We start from the raw sequence: 18,172 nt of genomic DNA, 5'->3' as shown, positions 1-18,172 counted from the left end.
CCATTGACATTTTCCGATGAAATTCGGACATGACGAGTCCCCCTCACCTACATTCATCTCATCTTTTAAATATTTTTTTTCCACGATAGTCTTTCTCCCGTGGAGAGAGAGAGAGAGAGAGAGAGAATAGCGGTCTTGGATATGCTATTCGGCTGAGCACAGCGTTTCGCGCTCACCGTGATCAAGGTCATCGTCCTCGTCGCGTCTCAAGACCCCGTCTATCCCCTCTAAGACCCCTCTACTTGGTTTCTTTTACTACTACTACTACTAATGCTGCTAGTACTAAGATGAACCCCTTCCCTTATGTAAGGCTAGTGGAGAGGAAGAAAAATAATACACGCACATTTTATTAAAATGAGTATAATTTTTAAAATAATAATAAAATACTAATACAAATAATAATAATAATAATATAAAATATAGGATTATTATTATTTTGCAAGTGAAGGCACGCAATCGCTGCAGCATTCTCCCATTATATTATAACTTGGAAATTTTTACCTCCATCTTTCACCCAAACAGAAACAGCATCTATGATTAAAGTAAAAATTATTAATTATTATTATTATTATTAGTCTTGACTTTTATTAACTCTTACCGATTGGTGGTGACTGTCACACAACCGATATGCTCATATCGGTTGTATATTGCGTAGCCGTAACACAGCAGCAGCATGATGTGGCAGCGAATGTGGCCGCCGCAGTGGTTGCTGCTGCTGAGGTATCCATCGGTTACCTATCAGCACTGCCTGTTGTTGTTTCTGTTCTTCAGGAGCATATGGCTTAACAATTGCCACTGGTATAGATGAATTTTTAAAATCAAATTTTTTATCCGACAAACTGATTTTTCTGACAGAGTTCATGGTGTTATACTATTAGAATCACTACTGAAGTGATATTTGCTCTCCTCTCCGTATTAAAAGAATAACAAACCCTACATTAGCATTATGAAATACTCTCTACCTAGTAAGATAATATAAGCTGATGGTATAGAGAGAGAAAGGGGCTTCAACTTTTTTTTCATCTTCTTTTTTTATTGTAAAGTAATAACTACTTCAAGGTTGTGATGATAAATCACCCAACAATTAGAAATTTAATATACCATCAACCAAATTTCAAAGTGTAACAAAAAATTGAGATCTATGTATGCTTTAAATATTAAATTTCTTTTGACTGGTTTCGATTTCGCACGTGTATATTTTGAATTCTTTAAAGCTAAAAATAAGATTTAATTAGCAAAACAACAGTTAATTTTTTAAATTTCAGCGAAAATTTATATCTACACACATCTTTAAGATATCCCTACCGTCATTATTTTTTACCCCCTCCACTACAATTTTTTATTATAAATGCAAGCAATACTGCACAAGCGTTATTCTTGAAAATCTTCCAACAGTGGTAACCAGTGTCACTTGTATTCAAGCTTCAGTCAACAGTATTAACTAGTATCATTTAAAATATATACCAGATTAATTCTTTACACAAGTTTCATACATATTTTTTTATTCTTCTAAAGGTAAGAATAGATCATTTAAATCTTTGTTATTTAATAATAATAATAATAATAATAAGGGGTTTTTTATAGTATAGAAAGAAGAATGTCCTTTTTAAGTGGTGTCAATTCAATAGCTTCCGTCCCTGAGATGGATTTTATTAAATTAAACACTCTTGAAGAAAATCAAGAGTACGAAATACTTCAAATTCTGAAAGTTAACACGAAATTTGGGATGAGATTAATAACTAAACTCTTGACTGATAAATTGTACTATTTACCAGCGCGGATAGCTGCTTTATGGAAATCGAAGACCCAGGACCAATTTGCAGAGCTGCAGAAAGCAGCAAATGAAAATATATTAATAATGAGATATTTTGGGAAGAAAATACATTAATCTGGAATTTAAATTGAAATAATAATGTTTCTTGTTTAATAACAGTAATAATGTGTAAATTAATAAATACTTTTATATATGTTTTAAAAAACAATGTTTTATTTTTTTCTAAACCTTACATTTCTAATTTACATTTCTCACGATAATCGTAAGTGGATTATAGTCTACAATAATATCATGTCCAATTAAGGGGATGCATTGAGCAACTCAAACACTCATTCAAGTTTATCTTCCAAATTATTAGGATTATGTAGTTTTTTGTAGAGATTAAATTTACTCTTTTGACTGTACTGAAGCGTGCTACAAACTCGGTTTCTCAAAATTATAAAAAATAGTTTTCATAAAAATTATGAATACTTGTAATTTTGTTGGTCATAATAATATTGAAAATTAGGCCTTATAGCGCGCTAAGGAAAAGTTCTATGACTAATTTGAGACTAAGAAGAAACAAATATACCTAAAAATGTGGAAGATTTTTTGAAAAACTAAATTAGCTATTGAAAGACAAGTTTTACACTATTTTACGGACAGAGAAGTTTCACAGTGCGTTAGACAAGGACAAGCCTATTAGCTCTCTTCGCTTCAGAAGGGGTACCCACTCTCTCCCCACCATTTCCCGCTAAACAAACCAACTCTCCTACACACAGCAAGGTGTCTGGCTAACGCTGCCTGTCGGTGTGAATCCGTAGCGGAATGGAAGAACAAATAATTGTTTGTAGATTTCAGGGTTAGATTTTCGCATATCCGGCGTTGTACCGCTCTTCCATATCATTTTGGGAGGCTACAGTAAAATTTTCAAAATATTTTGTCATCTACAAGTCTCAAAAAACTTGAATTAGTTGACTAAAGCGTGACTCGTAGTAGCCGACGCTGATCACTAAGTTGTGTAGCGCATCAGCGTCGGCTGATACGAGTCACGCTTTCGTCAACTAATTCAAGTTTTTTGAGACTTGTAGATAAAAAAATACTTTGAAAATTTTACTGTAGCCTCCTGAAATGATATGGAAGGGCGGTATAAGTTCGGTTTTGCTAAAACCTAACCCTAAAACCTAGAAATAATGATTTATTGTTGCATTACGCTACGAATTCACACCGACAGGCAGCGTTAGCCAGCCACCTTGCTGTGTGTAGGAGAGTTGGTTTGTTCAACGGGAAATGGTGGGGAGAGAATGGGTACCCCCTTCTAAAGTGAAGAGAGCTAATAGGCTTGTTCTTGTCTAACGCACTGTGAAACTTCTCCGTCCGTAAAATAGTGTAAAACTTGTCTTTCAATAGCTAATTTAGTTTTTCAAAAAAATCTTCCACATTTTTAGGTATATTTATTTCTTCTTGGTCTCAAATTAGTCATAGAACTTTTCCTTAGCGCGCTACAAAGCCTAATTTTCAATATTATTATGACCAACAAAATTACAAGTATTCATAATTTGTATGAAAATTATTTTTTATAATTTTGAGGAACCGAGTTTGTAGCGCGCTTCAGTACAGTCAAAAGAGTAAATTTAATCTCTACAAAAAAGTTCATGTTCCTAATAATTTAGAAGATAAACTTGAATGAGTGTTTGAGTCGCTCAATGCATCCCCTTAAACAATACGCTGTAGTATTACTCCGAATGTTTTTCCAACACTTTATCTCAATCTTAACATCAACCGTTCCAGTTTTAATAGATTCATTTTGATGTGAACAATCAAGTACAAAAAGTGGACCATATAGTAAAAAGTTTAGATAATCGAGCATTGGTTTCGACATTTTTTCTTCAGAAGAGTATGAATTGAAGAACTTTACATACATATCATATAATACGGAATAGCGAGATTTTGTGAAATCTGTGTCGAGACGATCGTACGGATAAAATTCAGAATTCAGATAGACTTTAACATCACGTATATCACAATCTCTAAATTTAAGTACATCCGACTATTGATCGTTCTTCTTATTTATTCTAAACGCCAGTATCACATATCTAGGCTTCTCCAATTGCGTAGCTGCTTTCACAGCCCACGTATATCGCTGTGTTTCAGGGAGAAGCGGATATTCGTAGAGCTCCCAGGAAGAAAAGCTATCGTGAGGTTTTATTCTGCTCGATAATACGTAGAAATTGTAGTTTGGTAAATTCATTCAAAGTCACATGAGGTATTCTCCATTGCACTCGGTACAGTTCGATTCTTGAATCGGTAAACTTATTCGATGAAAATATTGAACTTATATCATTATGTGCTCGTATCAGAATAAGCTCATGGCGAGCATTGATGACGACACGTTTGTAATCTTCGCAGAATCCTAACAGCATATGCAGGGGAACGCAAAAGCTGAAATTGTTAGTGACATTTTCACGGTCTTGAGTCTGGATAAACCAACCAGAATGACGTAGTCTCGTACTCTCTTCAGTGCTTAAGGATATGAGATTCTTAATACTGGTAGTAATACCGACGTTTTTACAACGATCGATCTCAATACCGTTCAACTCGTACCGAATTTCATCGAATAAGAATGCCATAGAATTAGCGTCGAGCATAACTTTATCCAACAAAGGTGTATCAGCAGCACGAGTACTTTCAATTAGTTTTCCCTCTATATAGAGGTAACTTCCGCTCGATAAAAGAATTAAATCTTGTTGTTGTATACGTATACAAATTTCATCACTATTTCCCAATGATGCATTCGCATTTGGATTATAGGCGTGTATTTCCAATTTACTTATGCGATTGTCGTATACAGACTGTGCAGTAACGTTCAACGGATCTATGATTTTTTTTCTTCACAGTCAAACCCAATGAATGTAGAAAATCTATATTTTTTGTCGTTAGCACTTTCTTATTACCAATTCCAAATTTTATTATTTTCAATGTTACTCTGTAATGATGATGACGATGATGTATTCAATTCAACTGCAGCTGATTGACTGATTGGTTCATCGAGTAATGATTGTTTATAATCATTAATATTCTTGTAAATCAACATTTTCTAATGTGTAACCGTATGGTGATCTCTTCGCTTCCAAAATTTACAAGACGATTGTCTTGATCGAGAATACGTAATGTGAGACGATCGATTACCCTTGCAATGACTGGCAAGTAAATGACGTTCTTCGGTGTTTCCGAGATTTTATAGCCTGTTGGAACGCTTGAGAAAAATTCGTGGATGACATGTCGTGGTCTACCGTTCGTATATGCACCAACATTAATGTTGCATTCGATACGTAGAATATTTACTTTTAAAATATTCACAGGTTCGTCCGATTCAGCCCAAGTGTTTGATAGGATTACGCGGTCTGACGAAAATCCTAGCAGAGAACCAATATTATTAATTTTTGTAAATTCAATAGAATATTTACTCATTATTTCAATTTTCAATGTGTTATTATTGGCACGCAGAATAATAACATTATCATCATACGGTAACTCCAACCGCATACGCAAGTATTCATTTATCGCACTCATCTCATAACAACCTGTAGGTATGGTTAGTAGTTTATTTTTACCAAAGTAAAAATTATTATTGGTCTCATCTACATTGGCGATCGAGTAGAAACTTTGAAGATTTAGGAGTCCCAGCTCTTAGTGATCGTGGTCCAGATTGATTGGAGGAAAAAAATTTGATTCTAATATATGACCATGTCCTGATAGCGTAAATGTTAAAGACATTTCGTCTGTTCTCTTAAAAATTTAACACACAACTGACCACAAATGCTCGTATCATACGACTGATATTGGTCATGATTGTAATAAATTATACTAAGCGGACCGAAGTACCGTACAATTTAAGTCGGTGGTTTCAGATTACCGAAAGAATCGAAATACTTTACAAGATTATTGCATTTAACGTAGGCAACCCAGTGAATGCCTGACCATTAACGGGATCCCTCAAGCCCTCTGTAGCCAACATTACGGAACGAAAAACGAGAGAGAATTGTCCAGCGCTATTTTTCGACAGATTTCAATATTATTTAGCTTGTTCGAATTGTTAGGACTCGCACCGTGTCATAAATAAAGCCGTATTTTCCAAAAAACGTAAAAAAAATAAAATTGTTTAAAAATTTGCATTAATAATATTTAAACGCAAAACAAATTGAAAAATCGGGCTTCTTTATGACGAGGTGCCAGACCTAACGATTCCAACAAGCCCAAAAACATTGAAATCGGTTGAGAAATAGAGCCGTAACATTGTCCCGCGTTTCTGAGGTGGACGAAAAGCAAAAATTTTTAGGAAGGAAGCAAGGCTTCCTCCCCTCTCGCGGCTCATGCTAACGTGTTCCCCCACTCTAGCATCGAACCTTACTGCGAAGCTTTCCTCTCATATTTACGCTATTCCCCTATCTGTAGCTATACATATATAAATACTGCTAAAATAATGTTGAGAACATTTCATCTTGCCGATATAATGAAATTGTTAAAAAGGCAATTATCATTTTGAAATAAAATTGTAGAAAAGGAGATTTCGTAATGCTTGAAATATAAGGCATACTGCGAAACGCGGGACAATGGTACAGTCGTATTTTTCAACAGAATTTGATGAGACTAGTAATAATTAAAGCCATTCTTCATGTAGATTGTCCTAAAGAGCTCGCATTTTCGATAAAGCTTATAGTTTTTCAGCTATGAACGATTGAAGTTGCACGGCGCACAAATACATATTTCCTCTCTCGTTTAGATCAGCTGTTGCGCACGTCCATCTTCAATCACTCATAACTGGAAAACTATAAGCTTTATCGAAAATTCGAGCTCTTTAGGACAATCTAGATGAAGAATGGCTTTAGCTATGACTAGTCTCATGAAATTCTATTGAGAAATACGCCTGTACCATTGTCGCGCGTTTTGCCGTAATTTCAGGTCTTCAAGCGTCACTGACTCGTTCATTCTGCTATTTATTTCGGAACAAATAAAATTACGATTGCACATTGAAAAATTACATTAAAAGCTCTTGATAATGTACATGTTGCTATGAGTATTTCTTAATCTTATGAAGCTTGTCGTAGAAGGCGCAATGCAATAAATTTAGAAGGGCAATTTCGCGATTGAAAATAAGACCCACGTACATACATGGTAAACGCTATGTGTGTTTGTTTACAGTACACTCCATGAGTCACTAACACAGTCGCACCCGTATGTATGTAGGCCTACTATGCTGGTTTACATACGCTAGACGAGGCAACAAACTGCAGAGGGGAGAGGGGAAGCCAACTTTATTTACTCCGAGTACGCATCTTGTTACAGTTTGCGTTATAATGACCAAAAGAAGCGTTGCAAAATTATGAAAATATTATAAAAGCGTCTCCACTTTTCACGCTGTATTCAATGATGCCACCCAAGTTGATGGTGCATTTTTACTTTGCTCGAAATAAATAGCAGAATGAACGAGTCAGTGACACTTGAAGACCTGAAATTACGGCAAAACGCGGGACAATGGTACAGGCGTATTTCTCAATAAAATTTCATGAGACTAGTCATAGCTAAAGCCATTCTTCATGTAGATTGTCCTAAAGAGCTCGCATTTTCGATAAAGCTTATAGTTTTCCAGTTATGAACGATTGAAGATGAACATGCGCAACAGCTGATCTAAGCGAGAGAGGAAATATGTATTTGTGCGCCGTGCAACTTCAATCGTTCATAGCTGAAAAACTATAAGCTTTATCGAAAATGCGAGCTCTTTAAGACAATCTACATGAAGAATGGCTTTAGTTATGACTAGTCTCATCAAATTCTGTTGAAAAATACGACTGTACCATTGTCCCGCGTTTCGCAGTATGCCCTATACTTCAAGCATTACGAAATCTCCTTTTCTACAATTTTATTTCAAAATGATAATTGCCTTTTTAACAATTTCATTATATCGGCAAGATGAAATGTTCTCAACATTATTTTAGCAGTATTTATATATGTATAGCTACAGATAGGGAAATAGCGTAAATATCAGAGGAAAGCTTCGCAGTAAGGTTCGATGCTAGAGAGGGGGAACACGTTAGCATGAGCCGCGAGAGGGGAGGAAGCCTAGCTTCCTTCCTAAAAATTTTTGCTTTTCGTCCACCTCAGAAACGCGGGACAATGGTACGGCTCTATTTCTCAACCGATTTCAATGTCTTTGGGCTTGTTGGAATCGTTAGGTCTGGCACCTCGTCATAAAGAAGCCTGATTTTTCAATTTGTTTTGCGTTTAAATATTATTAATGCAAATTTTTAAACAATTTTATTTTTTTTACGTTTTCTGGAAAATACGGCTTTATTTATGACACGGTGCGAGTCCTAACAATTCCAACAAGCCAAAAGACATTGAAATCGGTCGAAAAATAGCACTGGACAATTCTCTCTCGTTTTTCGTTCCGTAATGTTGGCTACAGAGGGCTTGAGGGATCCCGTTAACACCGGTTAGGTATATTAAATACGGCATTGTAGTCGTACATAGTCTACGGTAAGAGTAGAAGTTTGAGTGAAATAAGGTTTGGAGAAAATGAAGGAACTAGGTAGGGACTTGAACACGTGGTTTTCCACTTATTTATTCCTCGGCAATCCTTACAGTATAATCAAAATGGCGTAGTTGGCAACGCGGACTGCGGCCCACACTGTACAGCGTGCGGAGTATAGCTTACTCGGAGTATACCTCCCTATCTTACTCATATGGCCGCTCGGAGCGCCACCGTCGTCGTCTCCAGCGTCTCGGACGGATATATAAGCCCGAACCAGATCCGAGCAGAGAAGTCCACCCCGCATCCAAGAGCTCTCCAGATACAAGTCTTCTCCCGACAACGCAGGAGCTCTCCGCGTATTCCTATATCCGCTCAGAAGTTCTCCGCACCGTCCGACCATCGCCTTGTCGTACTAACGCCGTGTCCAGGAGTTCTTCGGACCTCCGGCATTTCTTTACAGGTTATGGCGTAAGCCGCCATCTTTTGCTGTCTATTGTATGTGTGTGTGTGTGTGTGTGTGTTTGTGTGGGCCCCTCCGTGAGTCTATAAATCACCGCGCCGCCTACCGCCGTATATCCGTAGCCCCGGCGTGAGGCTATCGATTGACGCGCTACCCGCGGGTGATTTTATAAGACCCGAACCACATAGTAAGTAAGCACACTCCGTACACGCCTGTAGCGGCAGACCGACACACACAACACATACACAAATAGGTTAAGTAATTGTATAACTATTGTAATATACCGTGTAAATATTTCATTTGTTTTACTTGAATAAATGTGTTCGTATTAAACATTGAGTTTATCTAATTACTTTAATTCCTCTCAGTCAAAAAGAATCGGACTGCTTCCAGCGACTAATAATCGCTCAAAAAGCACGTCGCAATATTATATCTCTATAATCATATTATAAATAAGTTGTTTGTCATGCATTAAATATTTGGCTATTTAATGCATTTCCCCAACGCAGGTGCCCGCTAAGTCGCGTGTTGGTTCAGAATATTATTTTTGGACGTAAGATTCGTAATATACTTCTATTAAAAAATTGGAGTTTAAATATTTTTTGATCAGCAAGGCTTAATGCAGATTGTTTTAAAGTTAAGCTATTTTTGTAGAAACTCCATTTCCGTAAAAGAAAATGCAGGATTATGTTGGTAGCTGAAGATACTTTTTATCTTACAGTAGTAATTTAAACATGTTTAAACAATTTACTTTGAAAATAATTTAATTTTTAATTTTATACATTACTATCTACCTTTCTTTCTTTCAGATATTTCCAGGCGAAGTTTTAGTTACTAGATTTTATTTCTCAGTCTATTTGATTGGGAGCTCTGTCATTCTAGATTACTAGTTTATAGTTATATACATAGATAATAAAGACGAAATTAATTATCAAGAGGCTATGCTAGTGCTACTGTACTAATAATAATGACAAAATTATTTATTATAATAACCATAATATTAATAGGAGTAATAAGAATAATATTAAACTTACTCGTTATTAGATGTGTCGATAAGATAAACCGTAAGGACAGATATACCTATTAATACACTACATAGACAGAATTCAAATATGACTACATATGGCAAACAGCATAATTGTCGCCATTTCCATGTAGTGGAGGATTTATCAGGCTTGGGCCTAAATGCTCTGTAAAGCCTTGTTGTCAAAGGACCAAAATCATTTTCAATAGAGTCATACAAAGAGCCAACCATTTGTACTATTGCATTTTCTCCTGCAGCTGTGGTACCCACTCGTGTTTGATCGGTAAAATAAAACTTTATCGGTTGCACAGCTATGCCATCATTAACTTGGCCCCCAGGTGGATGACAGAATATTACTTGTAATAATAGCTTTAAAGAATTTATTTTTGTAGTTAGAGTAACAGTGAAATTGTATGGCCAGTACCAGCTGTACCTAAAACAATAGAAATAACAATGTATATATAAATATATATGTAATATTTATTTAATATTATTTTAAATATTTGCACATATATCTCGCAGGACTATTCCTGTTCTCTGCAATTTTTTTGGAATTTATCGAAACAGTGTACTAAATAGTAAATTAAAAAAAAAATTGTAACGAATACTGCGAATAGGGAGGTAGCACGAGTAAATCTCCTTTGATTGATATGTCAAATAAATTTCAAAGTACATACAGATTTTAGGAAATATCGAAATACGCCTACTTCAAATTATATTGGAACGTATTATTTTATGAATAAATTTTAAAGACAATAAATTTCAAACGAGACTACTCAACCTCCACAAAGTGTAAAATAAGAATAATGATATATTACTGAATATAAACTTTCAGACAAAAATATTTGTAAATGAAAAGAAGTGTAAAGAAATATATCTGATATACTATAACAATTTCTCATATTATTTTAAGGGGATCCATCGAAGTTGAATATTTCAACTTCCAATTATCTTCTAGAGTTTTAGAAATCTTACGATTTTCGTAAGAACTAAGCTTAGTCATTGAGATCCATTCTATAACGATAAGAAGCCTGTTTTTCGAAAATAAAAAATAACAACAATTATATTTTACTCTGTGAGAAAAGTCACTACCTTTTTGAAAATCTAAGCCTTTACGGCTATGGGCCAGAATGTAATGAGTAATTTCAAACTAAATACCAGCTGATATTCCTAAATTTTTAGGAGGATTTGGTTCAAATCAATTCAGCTAAACGAAGAACAGTATTGAATCTGATGACGCGAACGTATAGTAATGTATTAGACGAAGTCAGGCTTATTGTCCATTTCAATATATTAGGAGCATCCATTTTCTCCCTACTACTCCAAGTCTAAATACACTAATAAATCTCGCTAATTAATATCTTGAATGGTACATGATATAAACGCTACAGTACAATTACGATTAATTTTCAGCTGAAAAGAAAGAATTCTGAAAAGTCTATCACTCTACCCCTATTTCTCATGAACCAACGAATCTGTGCATATTTTTTTATCACAGTCTGACATTTAGAAGCTGAGAAAATTGGATAAAACTTGTAACGTAGTAGACGTTAAGGAGCGTATTGCTCCTCCCACTTGCCCCCTGCTTGGTCTAGTGCCGCCTTACTTTTTCCCTGTCGAAATCTCAGCATATTATTTCCGATTTAGTTAAGTTGTGTATTGAGTCGAAAAGGTAGCATTGCTCGACACGGCGTAGCAAAAAGGCGGTGAGATCGCGCTCGACTCATCGTTGTCAATATTGATGCTCCTTTTTTGTATATAGAGTGCGAGAGTGAGCAATCTCCCGTGTGTCGGTCATGTGGTTCTCTAAATAAGAGTATGTAATTGCCGCACACGGGAGAAGAGTAAATGATTTAAATAATCGTATGGATGTTATTTTATCTTCCCTTTCCCCTACTATTCCGTCCCTTTTGTACATATTTTCCCCTTCTCCCGTTCCGTGCCTGTAATTTCCCGTTCCGCACAGCACTCTCCCACCAGCGCTAGCTGTAACAGAAGCATTCAAAGACAGAGCTAACACATCATCTCCCAGCAGTGCTACCAACCCAGTTTCGTGCAAATGCCAGAATGGAGTGGAACATGGATCGATCCTGATTATTGATTGGATGCCGAGGATCACACTCCTGTCAGCCATCAAACAGATTAGTTGATTGGTTTGACATGCAAATAAGGAAAGGGCGGAACTGGGTAAATCGGAGGAAGAGCCAGAAGAAGGACCACTTCTTGTTGCGCCGTCGAGCGATTACCGTGCTACTGATTCCGCTTCCGTAGAGGACTTGCGACTGTATCATTGACTATGTGAGGAGCATCGTGGTATCAATCGAATCGGGACGCTTTGGAGAGTCGTCGCTGAATATTTGGATTATTGTCTTGCAAGAACTCGCGATTGTGTAGCTGGGACTATCTGGTTACTTTCCTTAGAATACTCCCTGTTTCCCTTTTTTCCGTCCCGTATTTCCGTATGCCCCGTTTCTTCTCCGACCCTTCACTACCCTTACCTTATTTTTCCTGCCCCTTTCCGTATAACGTGTGATTGTATCCGCGCAAGCAACACAAGCCGACGTATATGATAAGTGTGCGTGGGATCTGGCATGGTGATCCCCAAATCCTCTGTCCCGTGTTATCGCGGGCTATTACTTGAATAAAGTGTGATTGTTTTTAATTCAAGGGCTACTTTAATTTTCGCCCGTTACAAACTATATTTATGTATGCATCTCAGTATACTTTGTTGTGAGCTTCTATGTGTTGATTGAAACAAATGATTCCATACCTACAACTCATACAAGCTCGCGATAAATCATGTGTTATGTAGCTACATATACAGGGTATATCAGCAATGATGCTTTTAATTTTAACTACATATTCTTGAGGCTAAATTAAATCGAAAAGTCCTATACTGTGACATCCGGAAAAGCATCATTGCTGAGATAAATCAATTTTAAATCGATAAAACAGGGCTTTGATTCAACGGAAAAATTACTTTACTTTCACTTTCATTGACAGTTCCTTTTCGAAAAACAAAAGAAGTTTATATTCTCCACCGATCTGTATTGCCGTAGACGTACACACACGCAAGCAACTACGCCGGTTATTAATATTACCTCCTAACATTCTACAATCCTGATCCGAGCATCATATAATATTTATTTTCCGTCAATTTTTAACAGAATCCCAATGATGTACTTATATTGATGCTAAATTTCTAAACAACAACATTGCATTATTTGAAGAAAACTGAAATAGTCCTAATAATAAATTTACCATTTCGTCAGGGAACATGCAATTAAGTAAAGAAGACTTACTTTTCCGCCAGAAGTAAATCTGCTAATATTTATAGGGAAAGTATTTCAATTTTGTTTTCGTTCGTCAATCGCGTCAAGTAATGTTTTGTCGCTTTGTCTCGTCAGTCATGCCAGTCATGTCAAATCACCGCCTTTTGTCTATACTATTTTAAAAACTGATCAAAATGTCTTCCCCTTGCTTCGATATAAAATCGCACTCGTCATAGCAGTTCTGTCCATACGTTGTTCATTGTACGTTCATATATTTTTGCAATCGCCGCCTTTAAACGTTCGAGCGCTACTTCCGCCAAGCCAGGCTCTGTAACAGAAACATTATTTTTCAAGTAACCCAAAAATAAATCCAGCGGTATCAGATCCGGAGAGTGAGTGGGCCACCTCACAAGTCCTCGATAAGCGATCCATCGATTTGGAAAATAATCTTCCAAAATCGCGGAAGCTCGTCGAATATTATGAAGCGGTGCACTATCCTACTGAAACCACATTGTGGTCCGCAGGTCTAGCGGTACATCCTCAAACAACCCAGGGAAATCTTCCCTGAGGAATGTCGCATATGCTTCCTCGTTCATGTTCTCTGGAAGGATAACCGGTCCGATCATATGAGTTCCTATTAACCCGACTCAAACATTTAATTTCCACCTATGCTGGTAATTTCTCACACATACGGCGCTTGGATTAAACTCGGCGTAGGTGTGAGAGTTATGAAAATTGAATGTTCCGGCGCAAGTAAATAGGGATTCATCCGTGAATAAAATTCTGCGATGAAAATCAGGATTGACTTTTGATTGTCGCAGAAACCAACGACAAAATTTAACGCATTGGGAGAAATCACCTTCCAAAAGATCCTGAACGGGTGTTTGATGGAACTGATACAAATTCTCAGTCTTGAGAATCGCTGTACCGTCATATGCGAAATTTTGACTTCTCGAGCAATTCGGCGAGTGCTTGTTGTCGGGTCAGCTTCTACTAAATTCAGTACTTTTTCCGTCACGCGTTTGTCACGTACGTTATGTCCACCTTTCTCTTGTCTTGGCAAAAAAGAACCCATGTCAATCGATCTTTGATAAAGGTCTATAAATGTCTTCCTACATGGGTGTCCTCTGTTTGGAAACCTTTACCTGTAAATTCTCGCTGCCTCTGCTACCACTCCTCGAGCTTCTCCCAGGATGAGCATCATTTCAGCCTATTCCGCGTTTGTAAAATTCGACATTTTTAAATAATATCAACCACTACTTATGCCCCGTGATATACAGTTCACTTCCACTTTATCCGAAAGATCCGAAAAGACTGATTGTTTCTTATTGTGACTAATGACAACGCATCGGAAGAAGAAGCCGGAAGATGCTTCATCTTTTTATTTCTAAAATAATGGACTGGATAAAATGCCAAATTTTATCAATGAAGAGTATGCAAATATGATGCTGATCCTTCGAGAAGCTTGTGGAGTGGAGGCGAAAATTTACAGGCAAAGGTACCTAAATCGTAGAAATGTTTTCCAGAATTTTATAATTAATAATTACATCACAGGGAATCTGTTAAAAATAGATGGAAAATAAATTTCATACGGTGATCGGATCAGGATTGTAGAACATTAGGAGGTAATATTAATAATCGGTGTAGTTGCTTGCGTGTGTGTGTACGTGTACAGCAATACGGATCGGTCGAGCAGTGCAAGCTTCTTTTGTATTTTGAAGGGGAACTGTTAACGAAAATGAGAGTAAAGTAATTTTTCCGTTGAATCAAAGCCCATGCATCGGTTTGAAATTGATTTATCTCAGCAATGATGCTTTTCCGGACTTCATAGTATAGGACTCTTCTACTTAGTTTAGTCCCAAGAATATGTGTTTAAAATTAAAAACCTCATTACTATTACACCCTGAATATATACTTAGCGTCGAGATATTATCGCGTTGCTTGATAATCTAATATAAAGCCAAGCATTAGTAGACAAGCTAGGCCGGTTCTCTGCCCCCCCCCCCCCCCCATCACTCCTATCTACTCGGATCAGCCTGGTTGTGAGGTAGTAGGGGGAGTCAAGAAATGCTAAGTGGTGGTAGAGGAAATCGGATTCTCCACGTGAGCTCGCAGAACATAGAGGCGAGAGGGTTGCGAGGGGGGGGGGGGCATGAGAATACTTGCAACCTTTTGACGTCACACCCCCACTCGTCTGACATCAGGTCCCGGTCGGTAAAAGCAGATTCCTAGATGGTGAAACAGATTCTCCCTGCGTTTATTTTGTCGCTCGCGTAACCTTAAATCTTTGCAGCATGTTACTACCCCCGCTGAATCCTCTTTACCCTAAATATAGCTGAGTGTGTTACTTTTTTCCATAACTCAGCAATTTTTAAACTAATATATAATAGCATGCGCAAACACACAATTGATTCAAAGCATTCTTGGTGGAACGTACTATTCCGTTTTCTCTGCTAAATAAATCCGAGGACATGGGCAGGGAACGCGCCAATTTAACACAAATTTTTCGAAAGATTGTACTCAAAACGATGGCTCCTACAATCGTGGACTTTCAAGGGTTTCGATTGAAAGATAATTCTTTTATAAGTGAAAGAGTTTGCAGTTTTGCGCGATAAAAAAGTGTTTCACATTTTATTTTCACCACCATTTCCATATGCTTGGTTAAATGAGGCAGAGATAAAACAAGCAAAGTAAGTGAAAATTGTTTAATTAAAACCGAAGCTTTTTTCTATAATATTTTTATTTTTACTTCTAGCTGGTTATATTATAACCATCACGGCTTAAATTGGACAGATGGCTATTCACCTTATTATAGGTATAAATATGTTATCAGGAAATATGTGATAATTGAAGAAGAACAACAAGAGATATTCGTGAAAGGACTCGAAAAAAGGAATTGGCTTAGTGGTATCTGTGATTATACAATAAGTAATGCAGAAGAATGTGAGTGGGGAGATTTCAAATTAAAAGATAGCAAAGACAAGTTGGAGCTTACCATGTGCATGAATCATGAAGGTTTATGTGCATTGAAAAATGTTTATTTTTTTAAATATATGTATGAAAGAGAAATGTATAATAAATAAGAAAAAAAAATAAAATTACGTTTCAGTTATTTAAGCAAATTCCTACAACAGTCTTTTTGAAACGATTTTTAACACGTGTTTAAATTGAAGAATAAGCATATCGAGTTTCTGCAGTAATTCTATTTTAAAACTAATTTTTATATACACACATCTACCAATTAATGACTAAGTATATTAAATTTCATCTCAATATGAATTATAAAAAGATGTATCATGGATGAAAAGTTTCACCCATTGCACTATAATCGGACTCGAATCAATCTTCTTCTTCTCCTATTTTTCGCATCAATTTTACATTCTCAAAATGTATACTGAACTTCGAAAAAAGTTTAGTTTAATTAAAACTGAGCACGAATACTCTGCATGGGCACGTGAATGTCGTAATCGTATCCAGGAGCTAAGGAACGATAATCGGAATGCATTTGTGGGTACACGACAGAAACATTTTGCTGAAATCGCGAACATCAAGTGTTTTCTGCTTCGTGCATCAAAGGATAAAAGTTCCATTAAATTTGGTTCTGGTTCTTATAATGCGGGAGAACTTATCTGGGAGGAGCTCGAATCAGCGTTTAATAGCCGAATATGTAGTGGTATGGTGATAAATAGTAGTTACATAGAACCACGCAGGTTTCTATTAGATGCAGAAGAAATTGAGTACACCCGTGTAAACCAAGTATTTGATAGTGTAAATAGTGTTAAGATAAACTGTGTATTTAATGGACAATTTGTTGCTAAGGACATTAGTGATGATAAGCATTTATGTACAAAGAAAAGCGTATTGTATAAAACTGATAATTTTAAGGAATGGTATAGGCTAAATACTGTAGAGATTTTACTAAGAGTTGAGTGAGTTTTAAGAACATGATAGTGGTTGGGCTCTGGAGAAAATTCTGAGTTTAATAGTTAATATTAATCATTACAATCCACTGCGTGTTGAATGCAGAATTGAGCTCCCAGCCGCTGTTTTACATAAAACAGCTGTGATAAAAATAGACAATGAAGATAGCGCATGTTTCGCATGGGCTGTGACAGTGGCACTTTTCCCTACAATTCCACCTGCCAAGTCCTACCGAATATCCTCCTTTCCACATTATCAGTCTGTTTTATATGTAGGAAGTATAACGTTTCCGACCACTCTAAAACAAATTCCGAAATTTGAGGTGGATAATGACATTTCTGTTAATGTCTTTACTATGAAGCAGGTGGAGGAGAGGAACATAATTGTAAAACCAAAGTGAACATTGTACCACTTCAGATAACAAAGATGAAACGGTCTAGGCATATTAACCTCTTCCTCATCACGGATGACCAGGGAACTACACACTCTTTTTGTATAAGAAATCTTCCGAGGTTGATAAGTACACTGAGAAAAAAAAATTTGTCAACGATGCCATTAGGTTCAGTTATATGCAGTTGCACCAAAGTAATTAGAATTAAAATAATAACTTGCAGTATTGATTAAATATCATGCATTAAATTACGTCGTGTTTCGTATAATTGTTTAAACTAAATATTTAGTAGTGTGGGAATAATACATATTTGTATAAAACAAAAATATATCTGAAGAAGAATATACGCATAGTTCAGCCAACCTCATATAGGATTCGATGAAATATAAAGAATCATTTTTACAATAATTTATCCATTAAAACAAAATTTCTTAGGTAATTAAATTAATATTATTAATGAAGCTTTATTGAAACATGCTTTCTTTTAATGGAAACAAAACTTATTTAAATGAAAATAGTCGAATTTTTTTAAAGGAAGGCTTTCAATCATTTTAATAAACAATGTTAGCTACTTTGATTTATATGTAAATTATTTTGCTTGTATTTCTCTAATAAAATATGATTCTTTTAAAGTATTTTAATTCAAGCCAGAGTCTTCTATCTTAATTTGTTTAGGAGATATGAATTTTCAAAGATTTTATGTTTTCACCAAAAATAGCAAAAATGCAAAATTTGACCGCTTATAACTTCGGAACAAAAAAAGATTTTTCACCCTAACTTGCGCCAAAACTCTGGTATTTTTTCAAATTTTAACATATT

At 36.1% G+C, this 18,172-nt stretch overlaps 1 protein-coding gene across 3 annotated transcripts in view; it reads right to left on the bottom strand.

The window, feature by feature from the left end:
* Nucleotides 1–18,172, bottom strand: part of Arms (Ankyrin repeat-rich membrane spanning) — a 295,457-nt gene that overhangs the window by 78,296 nt on the left and 198,989 nt on the right. For all 3 annotated transcript variants that reach the window (XM_066729126.1, XM_066729125.1, XM_066729124.1), the window contains one exon: nucleotides 9,780–10,202. In XM_066729126.1, the coding sequence (XP_066585223.1) occupies nucleotides 9,780–10,202 (423 nt within the window). The remainder of the gene's footprint in view (nucleotides 1–9,779; nucleotides 10,203–18,172) is intronic.

This window comes from Prorops nasuta, unplaced genomic scaffold, assembly GCF_024137725.1.
Source record: "Prorops nasuta isolate Cenicafe-Biocafe unplaced genomic scaffold, Cenicafe_Pnas_1.2 PNAS00006, whole genome shotgun sequence".
In the NCBI taxonomy this organism is placed as follows: Eukaryota; Metazoa; Arthropoda; class Insecta; order Hymenoptera; family Bethylidae; genus Prorops; species Prorops nasuta.
This window is presented reverse-complemented; position numbering and strand designations above follow the sequence as displayed.